At 42.9% G+C, this 17,007-nt stretch overlaps 2 protein-coding genes across 4 annotated transcripts in view; both read left to right on the forward strand.

Moving 5' to 3' along the window:
• The window catches only part of Pde4b (phosphodiesterase 4B), a 558,016-nt gene that overhangs the window by 262,576 nt on the left and 278,433 nt on the right, over positions 1-17,007 (forward strand). The window lies entirely within an intron of this gene.
• Positions 468-15,121, forward strand: LOC119087423. Its single transcript, XM_037202735.1, has 2 exons — positions 468-3,739; positions 13,692-15,121. The coding sequence occupies exon 1, from the start codon at positions 1,896-1,898 to the stop codon at positions 3,168-3,170; it is 1,275 nt and encodes a 424-aa protein (XP_037058630.1). The 5' UTR covers positions 468-1,895; the 3' UTR covers positions 3,171-3,739; positions 13,692-15,121.

The following is a 17,007-nucleotide window of genomic DNA, read 5'->3' on the forward strand; positions in this document are numbered from 1 at the left end:
ATGGACAAAGTCTTTGCACATCTGCCATAGACTTTGAGGGGCCCTACATGTGTGAGAGGTTACACATGCAAATCATAGACACTTAACAGCCTGGTCCTAAGAGACCCAGAACTCCATGGACCAAGGGAAAGGGAGCCTATCACCAGGTCTCCAGGGCTGCCACAATGTCAGTTCACCAGAGGAAAGGATGAGGGCCGTGTTGGTGGAAACACTTAGGGACCAGTGGCCAAACATGTGTCATTGGACAGTACTGATATTTTATAAAAATGAGCTCTGGGAGTGATGAACAGAGAATGTGAGCACTTGGCATATCTTGGAACTGTCTGATCATACATGTGATTCCAAGGGAGTCAGTCCTTGGCAGCATCAACAGTCTTGGAGTAAGGAAAAGAACACACCAAAAACTGCCATTGTGGGCTGCAATCCTGTAGGCCATCAGGAGGCACAGGCAGGAGAATGGGAGGTAGTCTGGGTTTCATATGGTGAAATACACCAGCCATTCTCACCAGCAGTGAGATAGTATTTCTAAGACAGAGAAGGCTGAAGGTCTACCTGTGGCCAACAGTTGTGCCCAGCCTGTGCACACAAATGAGATTCTGAGAATAAAATTTTAAAACTCTAAAGAGAAAACAGTCAAAAATGAACAACAAATAAACCCAACAAACAAACAAATACAAAATCACCATATGCTCCATAGCTCTCACCTATAATCTAGGTTTAGGCGAGAAGTTCCAGAATTGGAGGTGAGACTGACCTAAAATAAAGAGGGAGGCCATGTATCAAAAAATTGATCAACCACCAGGAAAAACCTCATATCAATGTTAATATGATCAGGTGAATGCTCAGTTTTTCATCCTATCAGTAATTTGGTTAAAAGTGCAGCTGTCAAGATCATGGAATTTGCATATCTCAACTGTTCATTAGATCTAGAATCTCAGGAGTTCTGGGTTTACATCAGATGTCAGAGAGCAAACCCTTAGGTATAAAGTCTGCACCTGTAGCAATCTCTGCAGGGGCAGCTGTCTGCAGTCTCTGCATCCTCAGATCTCACATAGAAATCAAACACAGGAAACTCTGCACTGAGGCTAGGGTAGGATTGAAAGTGTAATGTTGAGTTTTACCACACAGTGGCTTTTCAGAAAATGATAGCATGGAAGTCCTGAATCCTTGTCTAGGTGACTCAAACATCCTCTGCTTTCCAAATGATTGTGGGAGGAGCTTATGTAAAGAATGCAAATGTAGGCTCTAAACAAAAGTCAGATTAATTTCCACTTGTCATGGAGGGGATTCTTCATGGCCCACCAACTCATGATACATAGAAATTCACATCCTGGATGTTTACACAGGAACAGGTCCTGAGAGCAAAATGGATTTGCTTAAACTGGATCTGTAGCTAATCCTTTGGCAAATGTGTTTTCTGTTTCTATACCTTCAAATCTTTAGGAAGATCAAAGTATCAGGCTAAGTCCTTACTATTGTGATGTGACTGGAAAGATAAAAAGTACAGCTTTCTCCTGTTGGACTTAATGACTTCAAGGTATTCCTAGGTGCTTTGTGAGTCATCAAATCACATTCTGCATTTTGAGAACTACAGGGGGAGGAGCTTAAGCAAATCCTCTCTATTTGAAGTTTAAGGCAATGGGCGTGGCCAACCAAGACTTGGACCTTGAAGCCCTGCCCACTTCCTACTGAGCTGTCTTTAAGAAGACTCCAGACTCTAGAGCTGGCTACCTTTCTCCCAGGTCACCTTCATCACGGCCTGTGCAGGTCTGAAGCCCTGGCCTCCAGCTCACATTCTAGAGCTGCTTGGGTCTACCTCCTAGCCTCTGTCTGTCTTCATATTGGACTACTCTTAAGAACTTAAGCTCTCAAAACTGAAAACCTAGTTCTGCACCATGTTTTCTGATTCTGGAAGAGTTGAGGAACCTGAGGAGCCCCAGAAGGTCAACCCTGAACCACTGAAGGACCAGAGAGAAAATCCAGGTGATTCTCAGCCTGGGCCATGCACTCCTCCGAATGCCCCTGTGGAGACCAGTCAGCTTGCGTCAGCTCAGAGACAAGTACAGCCTACCTGTGATGAAGCAGTGATGAACCCTGAATCTTGTAGCACGCCAAAGAGCCAAGTGGAACCTACCAGTAAAGAAACAGTCATGGCATCTAAGTCTAAATCTAAATGTAAGTCTAAGTCCAAATCTAAATCTTTGCCCCAGAATTCAAGGGCAAATCTCAGAAAAGACACACCTTTCCAATTGGGAGAGTCCAGTGAGACAGTTGCTATGAATCAGCAAGGTGTGCCTGCTGATCAGACTAAATCCCCTGCAGGCTCTCAGCTGATGAAACTCAACACCCAAGAGACGTCCCTCTCAGGGTCCCAGGGTAGAGCTGTCTCTGGCAGCATGGAGACAGTCCAAACAGAATTGGGCCCAGTGGAGATCCTGAGTGGTAGGGAGACAAGTGTGACCTATAGTGCAGCCTTGTGTGAAAGTCTGAGGAGGAAGTCTTGTAAAAATCAAGATGTTCTCTCTGAAAGTCAGCCTGCATCTCCTGAAGGGAGCCATGTAAGATCCTTCAGTGGAGAACATACCCGTGATGAAGCCCCTGTAGTCACTTCTGTTTTGGACCAGACCTCCCAAGAGGAGCACCACCAAGAGAGGCCTGTCTCTGGGGACCAGACTTCGGACTCCAATCAGAGCGCACCTAGTTCATGTGGGGTATGTTCCCGAGAGCATTCGGTGCCAATTGTGTTGTCGGTCCCCGGCTTTGATTTATCTAATTTCACCTTTCTTGATTATTGTGGCTGTAGGCCCGAAGTTCTACCTTTTGCCGTGAGTCGCCAGTGTGACAGGAAGAAAAAGTCTATAGGAAAATTGGCTATAGCTAAGCATCCCCTGAGAAAGCCCAGTGGTGCCCAGCCACACTACTCTGGCCAGCCGGTAGCTTCTCATGCTCAGGATGTCTGCACAGGTCAGAGGTCAGCAGCCAGTGCCGAAGGTAGAAGTGATCCTCAGGTGGTTTCAGGTGGATCGCCAGGCCCCTCCCATTTTCCTTTGACCCCAAGACAACCCCCAGAAAGTATGCCAGAATCCCCTGTGGTTGAGAGACAGCGTCCCCAGGAAAAATCAGACTCTGAGTCCCAGAGCCCTGAGTCCAAGAAGAAGCCTCCCAGTTGAAGCCCAACTCGTGCCTACCAAGATTGTGGGAAACCCTACACAAAGCTTTTACAGCTCAGAGACCATATGAGGAAATGCACTGGGGAGCAGCTTTATGTGTGCAATGTACCTGGATGCCCATGCAAATTCATGAGCTCAGATTCCTTCAGTAGACACAGGAGAAGCCACACTGGGGTACTGTCCTCCCAGTGTATCTTCTGCAACTGAATGTTTTCCAGATCTAACACCCCAAGCAGCATGTGAGATGCCATTCGCAACCATCATCAATCATCACTGAAACCTGACTGCCAACAAAGAACACCTTTCCCAGTTAAAGTTTATTCCTTCTACCCACAACTTGGAGAACGAACCCCTACTAGCTGTCACTGTTGTTTTTAATTGCAAAACTAATAAAAATGATGATTATGAAACAATTACTGTGAAAGGTAAGGATCAATTATTTTGCAGAAGTCAATTTTTTAAATTTATTTTTATTTTTTTTGAGACAGGGATCTTGTTGTACCCCTGGCTGTCCTGAACTCACAGAGATGAGCCTGCCTGTGCCTCTGAAGTGTTGGGTTTAAGGGCAGGTGATACCTGGCAACTTCCCTCTTTCTTAGAGCATATAATCAATTTTTTATACTGAAATTAGGGTTAATGCTATTAGTCTACACTAATATACTATGAAAACATAAATATTAAGCTATTGTTGCCAGTGTTTGTGATACTATAGTTAAAGAGGCTTAATATTTCTCCAAACACCTTTTTGGGACTTTAATTTTGTCAGCTATTTGAGGTTGGAATACTATATGCTTGTCCTGGCAGTCGACATCCTATGAGCAGGGGATCATTGTATTTGGTGCAGTTTGTCTGTGGTTGAAAAACAGGGAGAAGAAACCCTGCTTCCAGAGGTTGTTTCTGAGGGGGAAGTTCACATGATGAGCAAAGGCAGGCACCACTAACTCCAGAAACAGCTCTTTCTTGTTTTTCCCATTAGTCATTTCAGGTGAAATTTCTTTTCATAGAACCATTTTAATACACTTGTAACAGGTGAAAGTTACATGTACTTTGTGTAATTTCTACCACCTCAGCTTGATTCTTTCTAAATGCCTTTTTATATTTCCATTGAAGTGTGAGTTTCGGTGTGAGTGTGTGTATGTATTAGTTTACTCAGTGAATCTCTACGTTTCCCACCTAATAGGATCCTTTCATGTTTCTGCACTAAGTCGACAACAAAAATTTCCAGATGAAATTATAAACTTGAAAGATGAGTCATATTGATTCTATTTCCTCGGGATTCTTTCCCCAGTGATTTGTTTCTTGGGTATGCATCAGGAGAGGAGTATGAAGTCTCTGCCTGTGCCTAATCCTGTCCCAGGCAGTTAGTTCCCTTCAGGACTTCAAGATTTGGTGAAGGCTTAGTCACTGAACCAGAATGGTAAAAGGTCCACACAGATTTTTCTCCTTCTGGAGGAAAGGTGTGTTTGGATTTTCAGTGAGTGTACAAGTGTGCACTTTTTACTATATACAGTTTGTAAGTAGAAGAGGGTAAGCATGATGTGTGCATGGGACCCTTGTGACAGCTGCTAGGGGAAGTGCTGGCTTGTTGAGCATGGTAAGGATGGAGGGAGAAATATGGAGTATGGCACAGCCCATTGTAAGTGGACCCCAGAGTGTTGGCTATCTGAAGATTATTTGACAAGGAGAGGCTAAAGGTGATCTCACCTGTGCTTAAAGTGGGTCTGTAGGTTATGAAAATCATGAACATAATTATCTCTAGAAGCAATTTTTATAGAATGTTAATCAGCAAATTAAGAGGTATTAAAAAAAGATCATGGCCATGTACACACAGGCATTCTGAGCATGCATCTGATATCTTCAGAAATCCATATATGATACACTGAGTTAAAACTTAATTTCACTGTTTCTATATAATTAAAATACATTTTTGAGATCATGGTATGTTTCATAAATAGGGACTTAGATGTTACTCCTTAATCTTGATTGTATAAAAATATTTAATAATCCAAGAAACTGTTTAAACCTGGTATAGGTGTAAAAGGTTCATGACAAAGACATTTTGTACAAATCAAACACATTGGAATACAGGAATTGAAATCCAATCAACTTTTCACGATCATCCTCTGAGTTTGGATATTGAATGGAAACCAGGGAATGTGTGGATATCCCATCACAGGCTATAAGCAACATTGTCCTAAAGCCCTGAACCCCCATTGAAACGAGAAGTGGCTGAACAATGCCAGGTCATCACCTTGTCAGTGAACTAGAGGAAAGGGTTGAAGTGGTGTTGGTGAAAACATAGAGGAAGCAATAGTTGACCAGGCATTTTTAAACAGCATAGGACATTGTAAAGTTTGGCACTTTGGGCTTGGCTACTTTAAAACTGGTCCTTATAGTCGGGCAGTGGTGGCACACGCCTTTTATCCCAGCACACAGGAGGCAGAGCCAGGCAGATCTCTGAGTTCGAGGCCAGTCTTGTCTACAGAGTGAGATCCAGGACAGGCACTAAAACTACATAGAGAAACCCTGTCTTGAAAAAAAAAAAAAAAAACCCAAAAATCCAAAACAAACATCAACAAACAAACAAAAAACAAAGAAAAAATGGTCCTTGTGGTGGTGATGGACAAAGTCTTTGCACATCTGCCATAGACTTTGAGGGCCCTACATGTGTGAGAAGTTACACATGCAAATCATAGACACTTAACAGCCTGGTCCTAAGAGACCCAGAACTCCATGGACCAAGGGAAAGGGAGCCTATCACCAGGTCTCCAGGGCTGCCACAATGTCAGTTCACCAGAGGAAAGGATGAGGGCCGTGTTGGTGGAAACATTTAGGGACCAGTGGCCAAACATGTGTCATTGGACAGTACTGATATTTTATAAAAATGAGCTCTGGGAGTGATGAACAGAGAATGTGAGCACTTGGCATATCTTGGAACTGTCTGATCACACATGTGATTCCAAGGGAGTCAGTCCTTGGCAGCATCAACAGTCTTAGAGTAAGGAAAAGAACACACCAAAAACTGCCATTGTGGGCTGCAATCCTGTAGGCCATCAGGAGGCACAGGCAGGAGGATGGGAGGTAGTCTGGGTTTCATATGGTGAAATATACCAGCCCTTCTCACCAGCAGTGAGATAGTATTTCTAAGACAGAGAAGGCTGAAGGTCTACCTGTGGCCAACAGTTGTGCCCAGCCTGTGCACACAAATGAGATTCTGAGAATAAACAAAATTTTAAAACTCCAAATAGAAAACAGTCAAAAATGAACAACAACAAATAAACCCAACAAACAAACAAATACAAAATCACCACATGCTCCATAGCTCTCACCTATAATCTAGGTTTAGGCGAGAAGTTACAGAATTGCAGGTGAGACTGACCTAAAATAAAGAGGGAGGTCATGTATTATAAAAAAAAAAAAAGTCAACCATGAGGAAAAAAACCTCATACCAATGTTAATATGATCAGGTGAATGCTCAGTTTTTCATACTATCAGTAATTTGGTTAAAAGTGTAGCTGCCAAGATCATGGAATGTGCATATCTCAACTGTTCATTTGAACTAGAAACTCCGAAGTTCTCAGTTTACATCAGATCTCAGAGAGCAAAGCCCTTAGGAATAAAATCTGCACCTGTATCTCTCTCTGCACAGGCAGCTGTCTGCAGTTTGTGCATCCTCAACTCTCACATGAAGGTCAAGCACAGGCAACCCTGCACTGAGGCTGGGGTAGGATGGAAAGTGTAATGTTGAGTGTTACCACACAATGGCTTTTCAGGAAATCACAACATGGAAGTCCTTGATCCTTGACTAGGTGACTCAAACACCCTCTGCTTTTCAGATAACTGTGGGAGGAGCTTAAGAAAAAATGCAAATGCTAGGTTTTAACCAAAAGTGAGATTAAATAACACTTGTCAAGGTGTGGGATTCTGCATGGCCCTCCAAACCATGAGACATAGAAATTCACATTCTGAATGTTTACACAGGGACAGGTTATGAGAGTAAAATAGATTGGCTTAAAACCTGGATCTTCAGCTAATCTTTGGCATAGGTGTTTTCTGTTACTACACCTTCAACTCTCAAGGAAGATCAAAGTAGCAGACTCTGTCCTTATTACCAAGATACAGACAGAAAGTTCAAAAGTGGTGCTTTCTCTTGTTGGACTTAATGACTTGAAGGAATTCCTGGGTGTTTTGGTGCATCATCAAATCACCTTCTGCATTTTGAGAACTTGAGAGGAGGGGCTTCAGCAAGTCCTCTCTGATTGAACTTCAAGTCATAAGGCATGGCCAACCAATGCATGGACCTTGAAACCCTGCCCACTTCCTACTGAACTGTGTATGAAGCCTCCAGACTCTAGAGCTGTGAAACATTCTCCCAGGCCACCTTCATCACAGCCTGTGCAGGTCTGAACCCCTGGCCTCCAGCTCACATTCTAGAGCTGCTTAGGTCTACCACGTAGCTTCTGTCTGTTCTCATATAGGACTACCCCTAACAACTTAAGCCCCCAGAACTGAAAACCTAGTTCTGCACCATGTTCTCCATTTCTGGAACAGTTGAGGAACCTGAGGAGGCCCCAGAAGGTCATCCCTGAACCACTGAAGGACCAGAGAGATAATCTAGGTGATTCTCAGCTGGGCCTTGCACTCCTCCGACTGCCCCTGTAGAGATCAGACAGCTTGTATCAGCTCAGAGACAAATGGTGCTTACCTGTGATGAAACAGTGATAATCCCTGAATCTTGTAGCATACCAAAAAGCCAAGTAGATTCTATCAGTAAAGAAACAGTGATGGTATCTAAATCTAAGTCTAAATCCAAATCTAAATCTTTGCCCGAGAACTCAAGGGTAAATCTGAGAAAAGACACACCTTTCCAATTGGGAGAGCCCAGTGAGACAGTTGCTATGAATCAGCAAGGTGTGCCTGCTGACCAGACTAAATCCCCTACAGGCTCTCAGCTGATGAAGCTCAACATAAAGGAGACCTCCCTCTCTGATTCTCCGGGGAGAGCAGTCTTTTGGAATATGAGACAGTCAACAAAGAATTCTGCTATTAGTCTATACTAATATACTAAGAAAACACAAATATTAAGCTATTGTTGCCAATGTTCATTATACTACAGTGAAACAAGCTCAATATTTCTCCAAACACTTTTTTGGGACTTTAATTTTGTCAGCCATTTGAGGTTGGAATATACATTCTTGTCCTGGCAGTCGACATCCTATGAGCAGGGGATCATTGTATTTGGTACAGTGTGTCTGTGGCTGAAAAATAGGCAGAAGAAACCCTGCTTCCAGAGGTTGTTTCTGAGGGGGAAGCTCACATGATGAGAAAAAGCAGGCACCACTGACTCCAGAAACAGCTCTTTCTTGTTCTTCCCATCAGTCATTTCAGGTGAACTTTCTTCTCATGAAACCATTTTCATACACTTGTAACAGGTAAAAGTTACATGTACTTTGTGTTATTTCCACCACCTCAGTTTGATTCTTTCTAAATGCCTTTTTATATTTCCATTGAAGTGTGAGTTTCTGTGTGAGTGTGTGCATGTATTAGTTTACTCAGTGAATCTCTACGTTTCACACCTAATAGGATCCTTTCACTTTTTCTGCACTAAGTCGCCAGCCAAAATTACCAGATGAAATTATAAACTTCAAAGTTGAGACACAGTGATTGTATTACCTCAGGATTCTTTCCCCAGGGATTTGTTTCTTGGGTATGCATCAGGACAGGAGTATGAAGTCTCTGCCTATGCCTACTATGCCTAATCCTGTCCCAGGCAGTAAGTTCCCTTCAGGACTTAGTCACTGAACCAGAATGGTAAAAGGTCCACGCACATTTTTCTCCTTCTGGAGGAAAGGAGTGTTTGGATTTTTAGTGAGTGTACACGTGTGCACTTTTTACTATATACAGTTTGTAAGTAGAAGAGGGTAGGCATGACGTGTGCATGGAACTAGTGTGACAGCTGCTAGGGGAAGAGCTGGCTTGTTGAACATGGGAATGGAGGAGGGAGAAATATGGAGTATGGGACAGCCCATTGGAAGTGGACTCCAGAGTGTTGGCTATCTGAAGATGATTTGACAAGGAGAGGCTAAAAGTTTTCATACCTGTGCTCAAAGTGGGTCTGTAGGTTATGAAAATCATGAACAGAAATATCTGTAGAAGCAATTTTCATAGAATGTTAATCAGCAAATTAAGAGGTATTAAAAAAAGATCATGACCATGTACACACAGGCATTCTGAGCATGCATCTGATATCTTCAGAAATCCATATATGATACACTGAGTTAAAACTTAATTTCACTGTTTCTATATAGTTAAAATACATTTTTGAGACCATGGTATGCTGCCTAAATAGAGACATTGGATTTACAACTTATTCTTGATTGTATAAAATAAATAATGATCAAAGAAACTGTTTACACCTGGTATAGATATAAAAGGTTCATGACAAAAACATTTTGTACAAATCAAATACCTTGGAATACAAGAATTGAAAGTCAATCAGCTATTCCTGATCATCATCTGAATCTGGAGATTGAATGGAATCCAGGGATTATATGGATATCCCATCACAGGCACTTAGCAACATGATCCTCAAGCCCTGAACCCCCATGGAAGCAGATAAGGGGCTGTACAATGCCAGGTCATCACCGTGTCAGTGAACCAGAGGAAAGGGTTGAAGTGGTGTTGGTAAAAAACATAGAGAAAGCAATAGTTGGCCAGGCACCTTTAAACAGCATAGGACATTGTAAAGTTTGGCAGTGTGGGCTTGACTACTTTAAAACTGGTCCTTGTGGTGGTGATGGACAAAGACTGAGGGCACCTGGCATACACTTTGAGAGGCCCTACATGTGTGAGAGGTTACACATGCAAATCATAGACACTTAACAGCCTGGTCCTAAGAGACCCAGAACTCCATGGACAGAGGGAAAAGGAGCATATCACCAGGTCTCCAGGGCTGCCACAATGTCAGTTCACCAGAGGAAAGGATGAGGGCCGTGTTGGTGGAAACACTTAGGGACCAGTGGCCAAACATGTGTCACTGGATAGTACTGATATTTTATAAAAATGAGCTCTGGGAGTGATGAACAGAGAATGTGAGCACTTGGCATATCTTGGAACTGTCTGACCATACATGTGATTCCAAGGGAGTCAGTCCTTGGCAGCATCAACAATCTTAGAGAAAGGAAAAGAACACACCAAAAACGGCCATTGTGGGCTGCAATCCTGTAGGCCATCAGGACTCAGAGGCAGGAAGATGGGAGGTAGTCTGGGTTTCATATGGTGAAATATACCAGCCATTCTCACCAGCAGTGAGATAGTATTTCTAAGACAGAGAAGGCTGAAGGTCTACCTGTGGCCAACAGTTGTGCCCAGCCTGTGCACACAAATGAGATTCTGAGAATAAACAAAATTTTAAAACTCCAAATAGAAAAGTCAAAAATGAACAACAACAACAACAAAAAACCCAACAAACAAACAAATACAAAATCACCACATGCTCCATAGCTCTCACCTATAATCTAGATTTAAGTGAGAAGTTCCAGAATTGGAGGTGAGACTGACCTAAAATGAACAGGGGGACCATGTATCAAAAAATTGATCAACCACAAGGAAGAACCTCATATCAATGCTAGTATGATCAGGTGAATGCTCAGTTTTTCATACTATCAGTAATTTGGTTAAAAGTGTAGCTGTCAAGATCATGGAATCTGCATATCTCAACTGTTCATTAGATCTAGAATCTCAGGAGTTCTGGGTTTACATCAGATGTCAGAGAGCAAACCCTTAGGTATAAAGTCTGCACCTGTAGCAATCTCTGCAGGGGCAGCTGTCTGCAGTTTCTGCATCCTCAACTCTCACATAGAAATCAAACACAGAAACCCTGCACTGAGGCTGGGGTAGGATGGAAAGTGAAATGTTGAGTTTTACCACATAGTGGCTTTTCAGAAAATAATAGCATGGAAGTCCTGAATCCTTGTCTAGGTGACTCAAACATCCTCTGCTTTCCAAATGATTGTGGGAGGAGCTTATGTAAATAATGCAAATGTAGACTCTAAATAAAACTAGAGATTAATTTCCACTTGTCATGGAGGGGGATTCATCATGGCCCACCAACTTATGAGACATAGAAATTCACATCCTGGATGTTTACACAGGAACAGGTCCTGAGAGCAAAATGAATTTGCTTAAACTGGGTCTGTAGCTAATCCTTTGGCATAGGTGTTTTGTGTTTCTATACCTTCAAATCTTTAGGAAGATCAAAGTATCAGGCTAAGACCTTACTACTATGATGTGAATGGAAAGATAAAAAGTACAGCTTCCTTCTGTTGGACTTAATGACTTGAAGGTATTCCTGGGTGCTTGGTGAGTCATCAAGTCACCTTCTGCATTTTGAGAATTAGTGAAAGGGGAGGAGCTTAAGCAAATCCTCTCTATTTGAACTTCAAGGTACAAGGCATGGCCAACCAAGGTATGGACCTTGAAGTACTGCCCACTTCCTACTGAGCTGTCTATAGGAAGACTCCAGACTCTAGAGCTGGCTACCTTTCTCCCAGGTCACCTTCATCACGGCCTGTGCAGGTCTGAAGCCCTGACCTCCAGCTCACATTCTAGAGCTGCTTGGGTCTACCTCCTAGCCTCTGTCTGTCTTCATATTGGACTACTCTTAAGAACTTAAGTTCTCAAAACTGAAAACCTAGTTCTGCACCATGTTTTCTGATTCTGGAAGAGTTGAGGAACCTGAGGAGCCCCAGAAGGTCATCCCTGAACCACTGAAGGACCAGAGAGAAAATCCAGGTGATTCTCAGCCTGGGCCATGCACTCCTCCGACTGCCCCTGTGGAGACCAGTCAGCTTGCGTCAGCTCAGAGACAAGTGCAGCCTACCTGTGATGAAGCAGTGATGAACCCTGAATCTTGTAGCACACCAAAGAGCCAAGTGGTACCTACCAGTAAAGAAACAGTGATGGTATCTAATTCTAAATCCAATTCTAAATCTAAATCTTTGCCCCAGAACTCAAGGGTAAATTTCAGAAAAGACACACCTTCCCAATTGGGAGAGCCCAGTGAGACAGTTGCTATGAACCAGCAAGGTGTGCCTGCTGACCAGACAAAATCCCCTGCAGGCTCTCAGCTGATAAAGCTCAACACCCAAGAGACTTCCCTCTCTGGTTCTCCAGGGAGAGCAGTCTCTGGCAGTATGGAGACAGTCCAAACAGAATTGGGCCCAGTGGAGATCCTGAGTGGTAGGGAGACTTTTGTGACCTATAGTGCAGCCTTGTGTGAAAGTCTGAGGAAGAGATCTCCTAACAATCAAGATGTTCTCTCTGAAAGGCAGCCGGCATCTTCTGGACGGACCCATGTAAGATTATTCAGTTGTGAACAGACCCATGATGAAGACCATGTAGTTACTTCTGGGTTGTACCAGACCAGCCGAGAGGAGCACCACCAAGAGAGGCCTGTCACTGGGGAAGAGAACTTTGACTCCAGTCAGAGGGCACCAAGAATGAGTGAGGAGGTTTCTAAAAAGCCATGTGTGAGAATTACATTTTGGGGCTCGCAATGCAATATAACCACCTTCCTTAGCGGTAAGCAGGATGTACCCCAAAATGTATCTTTTGCTGGGACTCCCCAGGTTGAAAACCAGAAAACCTCTATAGGAAAAATATCTGTATCTAAGCATCACCTGAGAAATCCCAGTGGTGCCCAGCCACACTACTCTGGCCAGCTGGTATCCTCTCATGCTCAGGATGTCTGCACAGGTCAGAGGTCAGCAGCCAGTGCCGAAGGTGGAAGTGATCCTCAGGTGGTTTCAGGTGGATCACCAGGCCCTTCCCATTCTCCTTTGACCCCAAGACAACCCCCAGAAAGCATGCCACATTATCCTGTGGTCCAGAGAAGGCGTCCCCAGGAAAGATCAGACTCTGAGTCCCAGAGCCCTGAGTCCAAGAAAAAGCCTCCCAGTTGAAGCCCGACTCCTGCCAAGATTGTGGGAAACCCTACACAAAGCCTTTGCAGCTCAGAGACCATATGAGGAAACGCACTGGGGAGAAGCTTTATGTGTGCAATGTACGTGGATGCCCATGCAAATTCACAAACTCAGATTCCTTCAATAGACACAGGAGAAGCCAAACTGGGGTACTGAACTCCCAGTGTATCCTCTGCAACTGAATGTTTTCCAGATCTAACACCTCAAGCAGCGTGTGAGATGCCATTTCCAACCATCCAACACTGCAACCTGACTGCCAGCACAGAACACCTTCCCCAATTAAAGTTTATTCCTTCCACCCACAACTTGGAGAACGAACCCCTACTAGCTGTCACTGTTGTTTTAAAATGCAAAACTAATAAAAATCATGATTATGAAACAATTACCATGAAAGGCAAGGATCAATTATTTTGCAGAAATGATTTTTTTAACTTTCTTTTTTTCTTTTTGAGACAGGGTTTGTGTGTGTGCCCCTGGCTGTCCTGAACTCACAGAGATGAGCCTGCCTGTGCCTCTGCAGTGTTGGGATTAAGGGCAGGTGATACCATTACCTGGCAACTTCTCTCTTCCTTAGAGCATATAATCAATTTTTTATACTAAAATTAGGGTTAATGCTATTAGTCTACACTAATATACTAAGAAAACATAAATATTAAGCTATTGTTGCCAGTGTTTGTGATACTATAGTGAAAGAGGCTCAATATATCTCCAAACACTTTTTTGGGGCTTTAATTTTGTCAGCCATTTGAGGTTGGAATACTATATGCTTGTCCTGGCAGTGGACTTCCTATGAGCAGGGAATCATTGTATTTGGTGCAATGTGTCTGTGGTTAAAAAACAGGGAGAAGAAACCCTGCTTCCAGAGGTTCTTTCTGAGGGGGAAGCTCACATGATGAGCAAAAGCAGGCACCACTGACTCCAGAAACAGCTCTTTCTTGTTCTTCCCATCAGTCATTTCAGGTGAACTTTCTTCTCATGGAACCATTTTTATACACTTGTAATAGGTAAAAGTTACATGTACTTTATGTTATATCTACCACCTCAGCTTGATTCTTTCTAAATGCCTTTTTATATTTCCATTGAAGTGTGAGTTTCTGTGTGAGTGTGTGCATGGTATTATTTACTGGATGAATCTCCACATTTCCCACCTAATAGGATCCTTTCATGTTTCTGCACTAAGTCGACAGCCAAAATTACCAGATGAAATTATAAATTTCAAATATGAGACTCAGTGATTCTTTTCCCTTGGCATTCTTTCTCCAGTGGTTTGTATCTTGGGTATGCATCAGGACAGGAGTGTGAAGTCTCTGCCTGTGCCTAATCCTGTCCCAGGCAGTTAGTTCCTTTCAGAGCTTTGAGGTTTGGTGAGGGATTAATCATTGAAACAGAATGGTAAATGGTCCACACAGATTTTTCTCCTTCTGGAGGAAAGGTGTGTTTGGATTTTCAGTGAGTGTACAAGTGTGCACTTTTTACTATGTACAGTTTGTAAGTAGAAGAGGGTAAGCATGATGTGTTCATGGGACCCTTGTGACAGCTGCTAGGGGAAGTGCTGGCTTGTTGAGCATGGTAAGGATGGAGGGAGAAATATAGAGTATGGCACAGCCCATTGGAAGTGGACCACAGAGTGTTGGCTATCTGAAGATGATTTGAGCAGGAGAGGCTGTAAGTTTTCTCATCTGTGCTCAAACTGGGTCTGTAGGCTATGAAAATCATGAACAGAAATATCTGTAGAAGCAATTTCCATAGAACATCAATCAGCAAAGTAAGAGGTATTAAAAGAAAAAGATCATGGCCATATATACACAGGCATTCTGAGCATGCATCTGATATTTTCAGAAATCCATATATGTTACACTGAGTTAAAACTTAATTTCACTGTTTCTATATAGTTAAAATACATTTTTGAGACCATGGTATGTTGTATGTAAGGACTTAGGGGTTACTCCTTATTCTTTTGTTGTTGTTGTTGTTGTTTGGTGTTTTTTGTTTTTTGTTTTTTGTTTTTTTTTTTTGGTTTTTTGAGACAGAGTCTCTGTGTAGCTTTGCGCCTTTCCTGGAACTTGATTTGAAGACCAGGACGGCCTGGAACTCCTAGATTTCTGCCTACCTCTGCCTCCTGAGTGCTGGGATTAAAGGCATACACCACCACCTGCTCAGCTCTTCTTATTCTTGATTGTATAAAATATTATCGTTCAAAGAAACTGTTTAAACTTTATATAGGTGTAAAGGTTCATGACAAAGACGTTTTGTATAAATCAAATACCTTGGAATACAGAAATTGAAAACCAATCAGCTCTTCCTGATCATCATCTGAGTTTGGAGATTGAATGGAAACCAGGGAATGTGCAGATATCCCATCACAGGCTCTTAGCAACCTGGTCATGAAGACTTGAACCCTCATGGAAACAGAGAAGGGGCTGCATAATGCCAGGTCATCACAGTGTCAGTGAAGCAGAGGAAAGGGTTAAAGTGGTGTTGGTAAAAACATAGAGAAAGCAATAGTTGGCCAGGCACCTTTAAACAGTGTATGACATTGTAAAGTTCGGCACTATGGGCTTGACTACTTTAAAACTGGTCCTTGTGGTGGTGATGGACAAAGACTGAGGGCACCTGGCATACACTTTGAGAGGCCCTACATGTGTCAGAGGTCACATATGCAAATCATAGACACTTAACAGCCTGGTCCTAAGAGACCCAGAACTCCATGGACAGAGGGAAAAGGAGCATATCACCAGGTCTCCAGGGCTGCCACAATGTCAGTTCATCAGAGGAAAGGATGAGGGCCATTATGGTGGAAACACTTAGGGACCAGTGGCCAAACATGTGTCATTGGACAGTACTGATATTTTATAAAAATGAGCTCTGGGAGTGATGAACAGAGAATGTGAGCACTTGGCATATCTTGGAACTGTCTGATCATACATGTGATTCCAAGGGAGTTGGTCCTTGATGGGATCAATCCGTCTTGGAGTAAGGAAAAGAACACACCAAAAACTGCCATTATGGGCTGCAATCCTGTAGGCAATCAGGAGGCAGAGGCAGGAGGACTGGGAGGTAGTCTGGGTTTCATATGGTGAAATATACCAGTCATTCTCAGCAGCACTGATAATATTTCTAAGACAGAAAATGCAGGAAGGCTAGTTTTGTCCACTCTGTGTACACAAATATGATCCCAAGTTTAAACACAATTTTAAAACCCCAAATACAAAAAATCAAGAATGAACAGCATGAAACACCAGGCTCCATTATAATCTAGGCTTAGGTAAGAAGTTCCAGAATTGGACGTGAGACTGACCTAAAATAAAGAGGGAGATCATGGATTAAAAAACAGATCAACCACCAATAACAAACCTCTGTTTTCCATGCTAATGTGATCATGTGAATGCTCAGTTTTTCACACTATCAGTAATTGGTTAAAAGTACAGCTGTCAAGATTATGGTATTTGCATATCAACTGTTCATTAGGACTAGAAACTCAGGTCTTCTGGGTTTACATCAGATATCAGAGAGAAAGGCCCTTAGGAATAAAATCTGCACCTGTAGCAATCTCTGCAGGGCAGCTCTCTGCAGTTTCTGCATCCTCAACTCTCACATAGAAATCAAACACAGGAAACCCTGCACTGAGGCTGGGGTAGGATGGAAAGTCTAATGTTGAGTTTTACCACCCAGTGTTTTTTCAGGAAATGACAGCACAGAAGTCCTGAATCCTTGACTAGGTGACTCAAATACCCTCTGCTTTCCAAGTACTTGTGGGAGGAGCTTAAATCATTCAGATGCTAGGCTCTACTGTCAAAGGCAGATTGAATAAAACTTGTCTAGGAAGGGAAATCTTCATGGTCCATCAACCTATG

The sequence above is a fragment of the Peromyscus leucopus genome, chromosome 2 (genome assembly GCF_004664715.2).
Source record: "Peromyscus leucopus breed LL Stock chromosome 2, UCI_PerLeu_2.1, whole genome shotgun sequence".
NCBI classification, from domain to species: Eukaryota; Metazoa; Chordata; class Mammalia; order Rodentia; family Cricetidae; genus Peromyscus; species Peromyscus leucopus.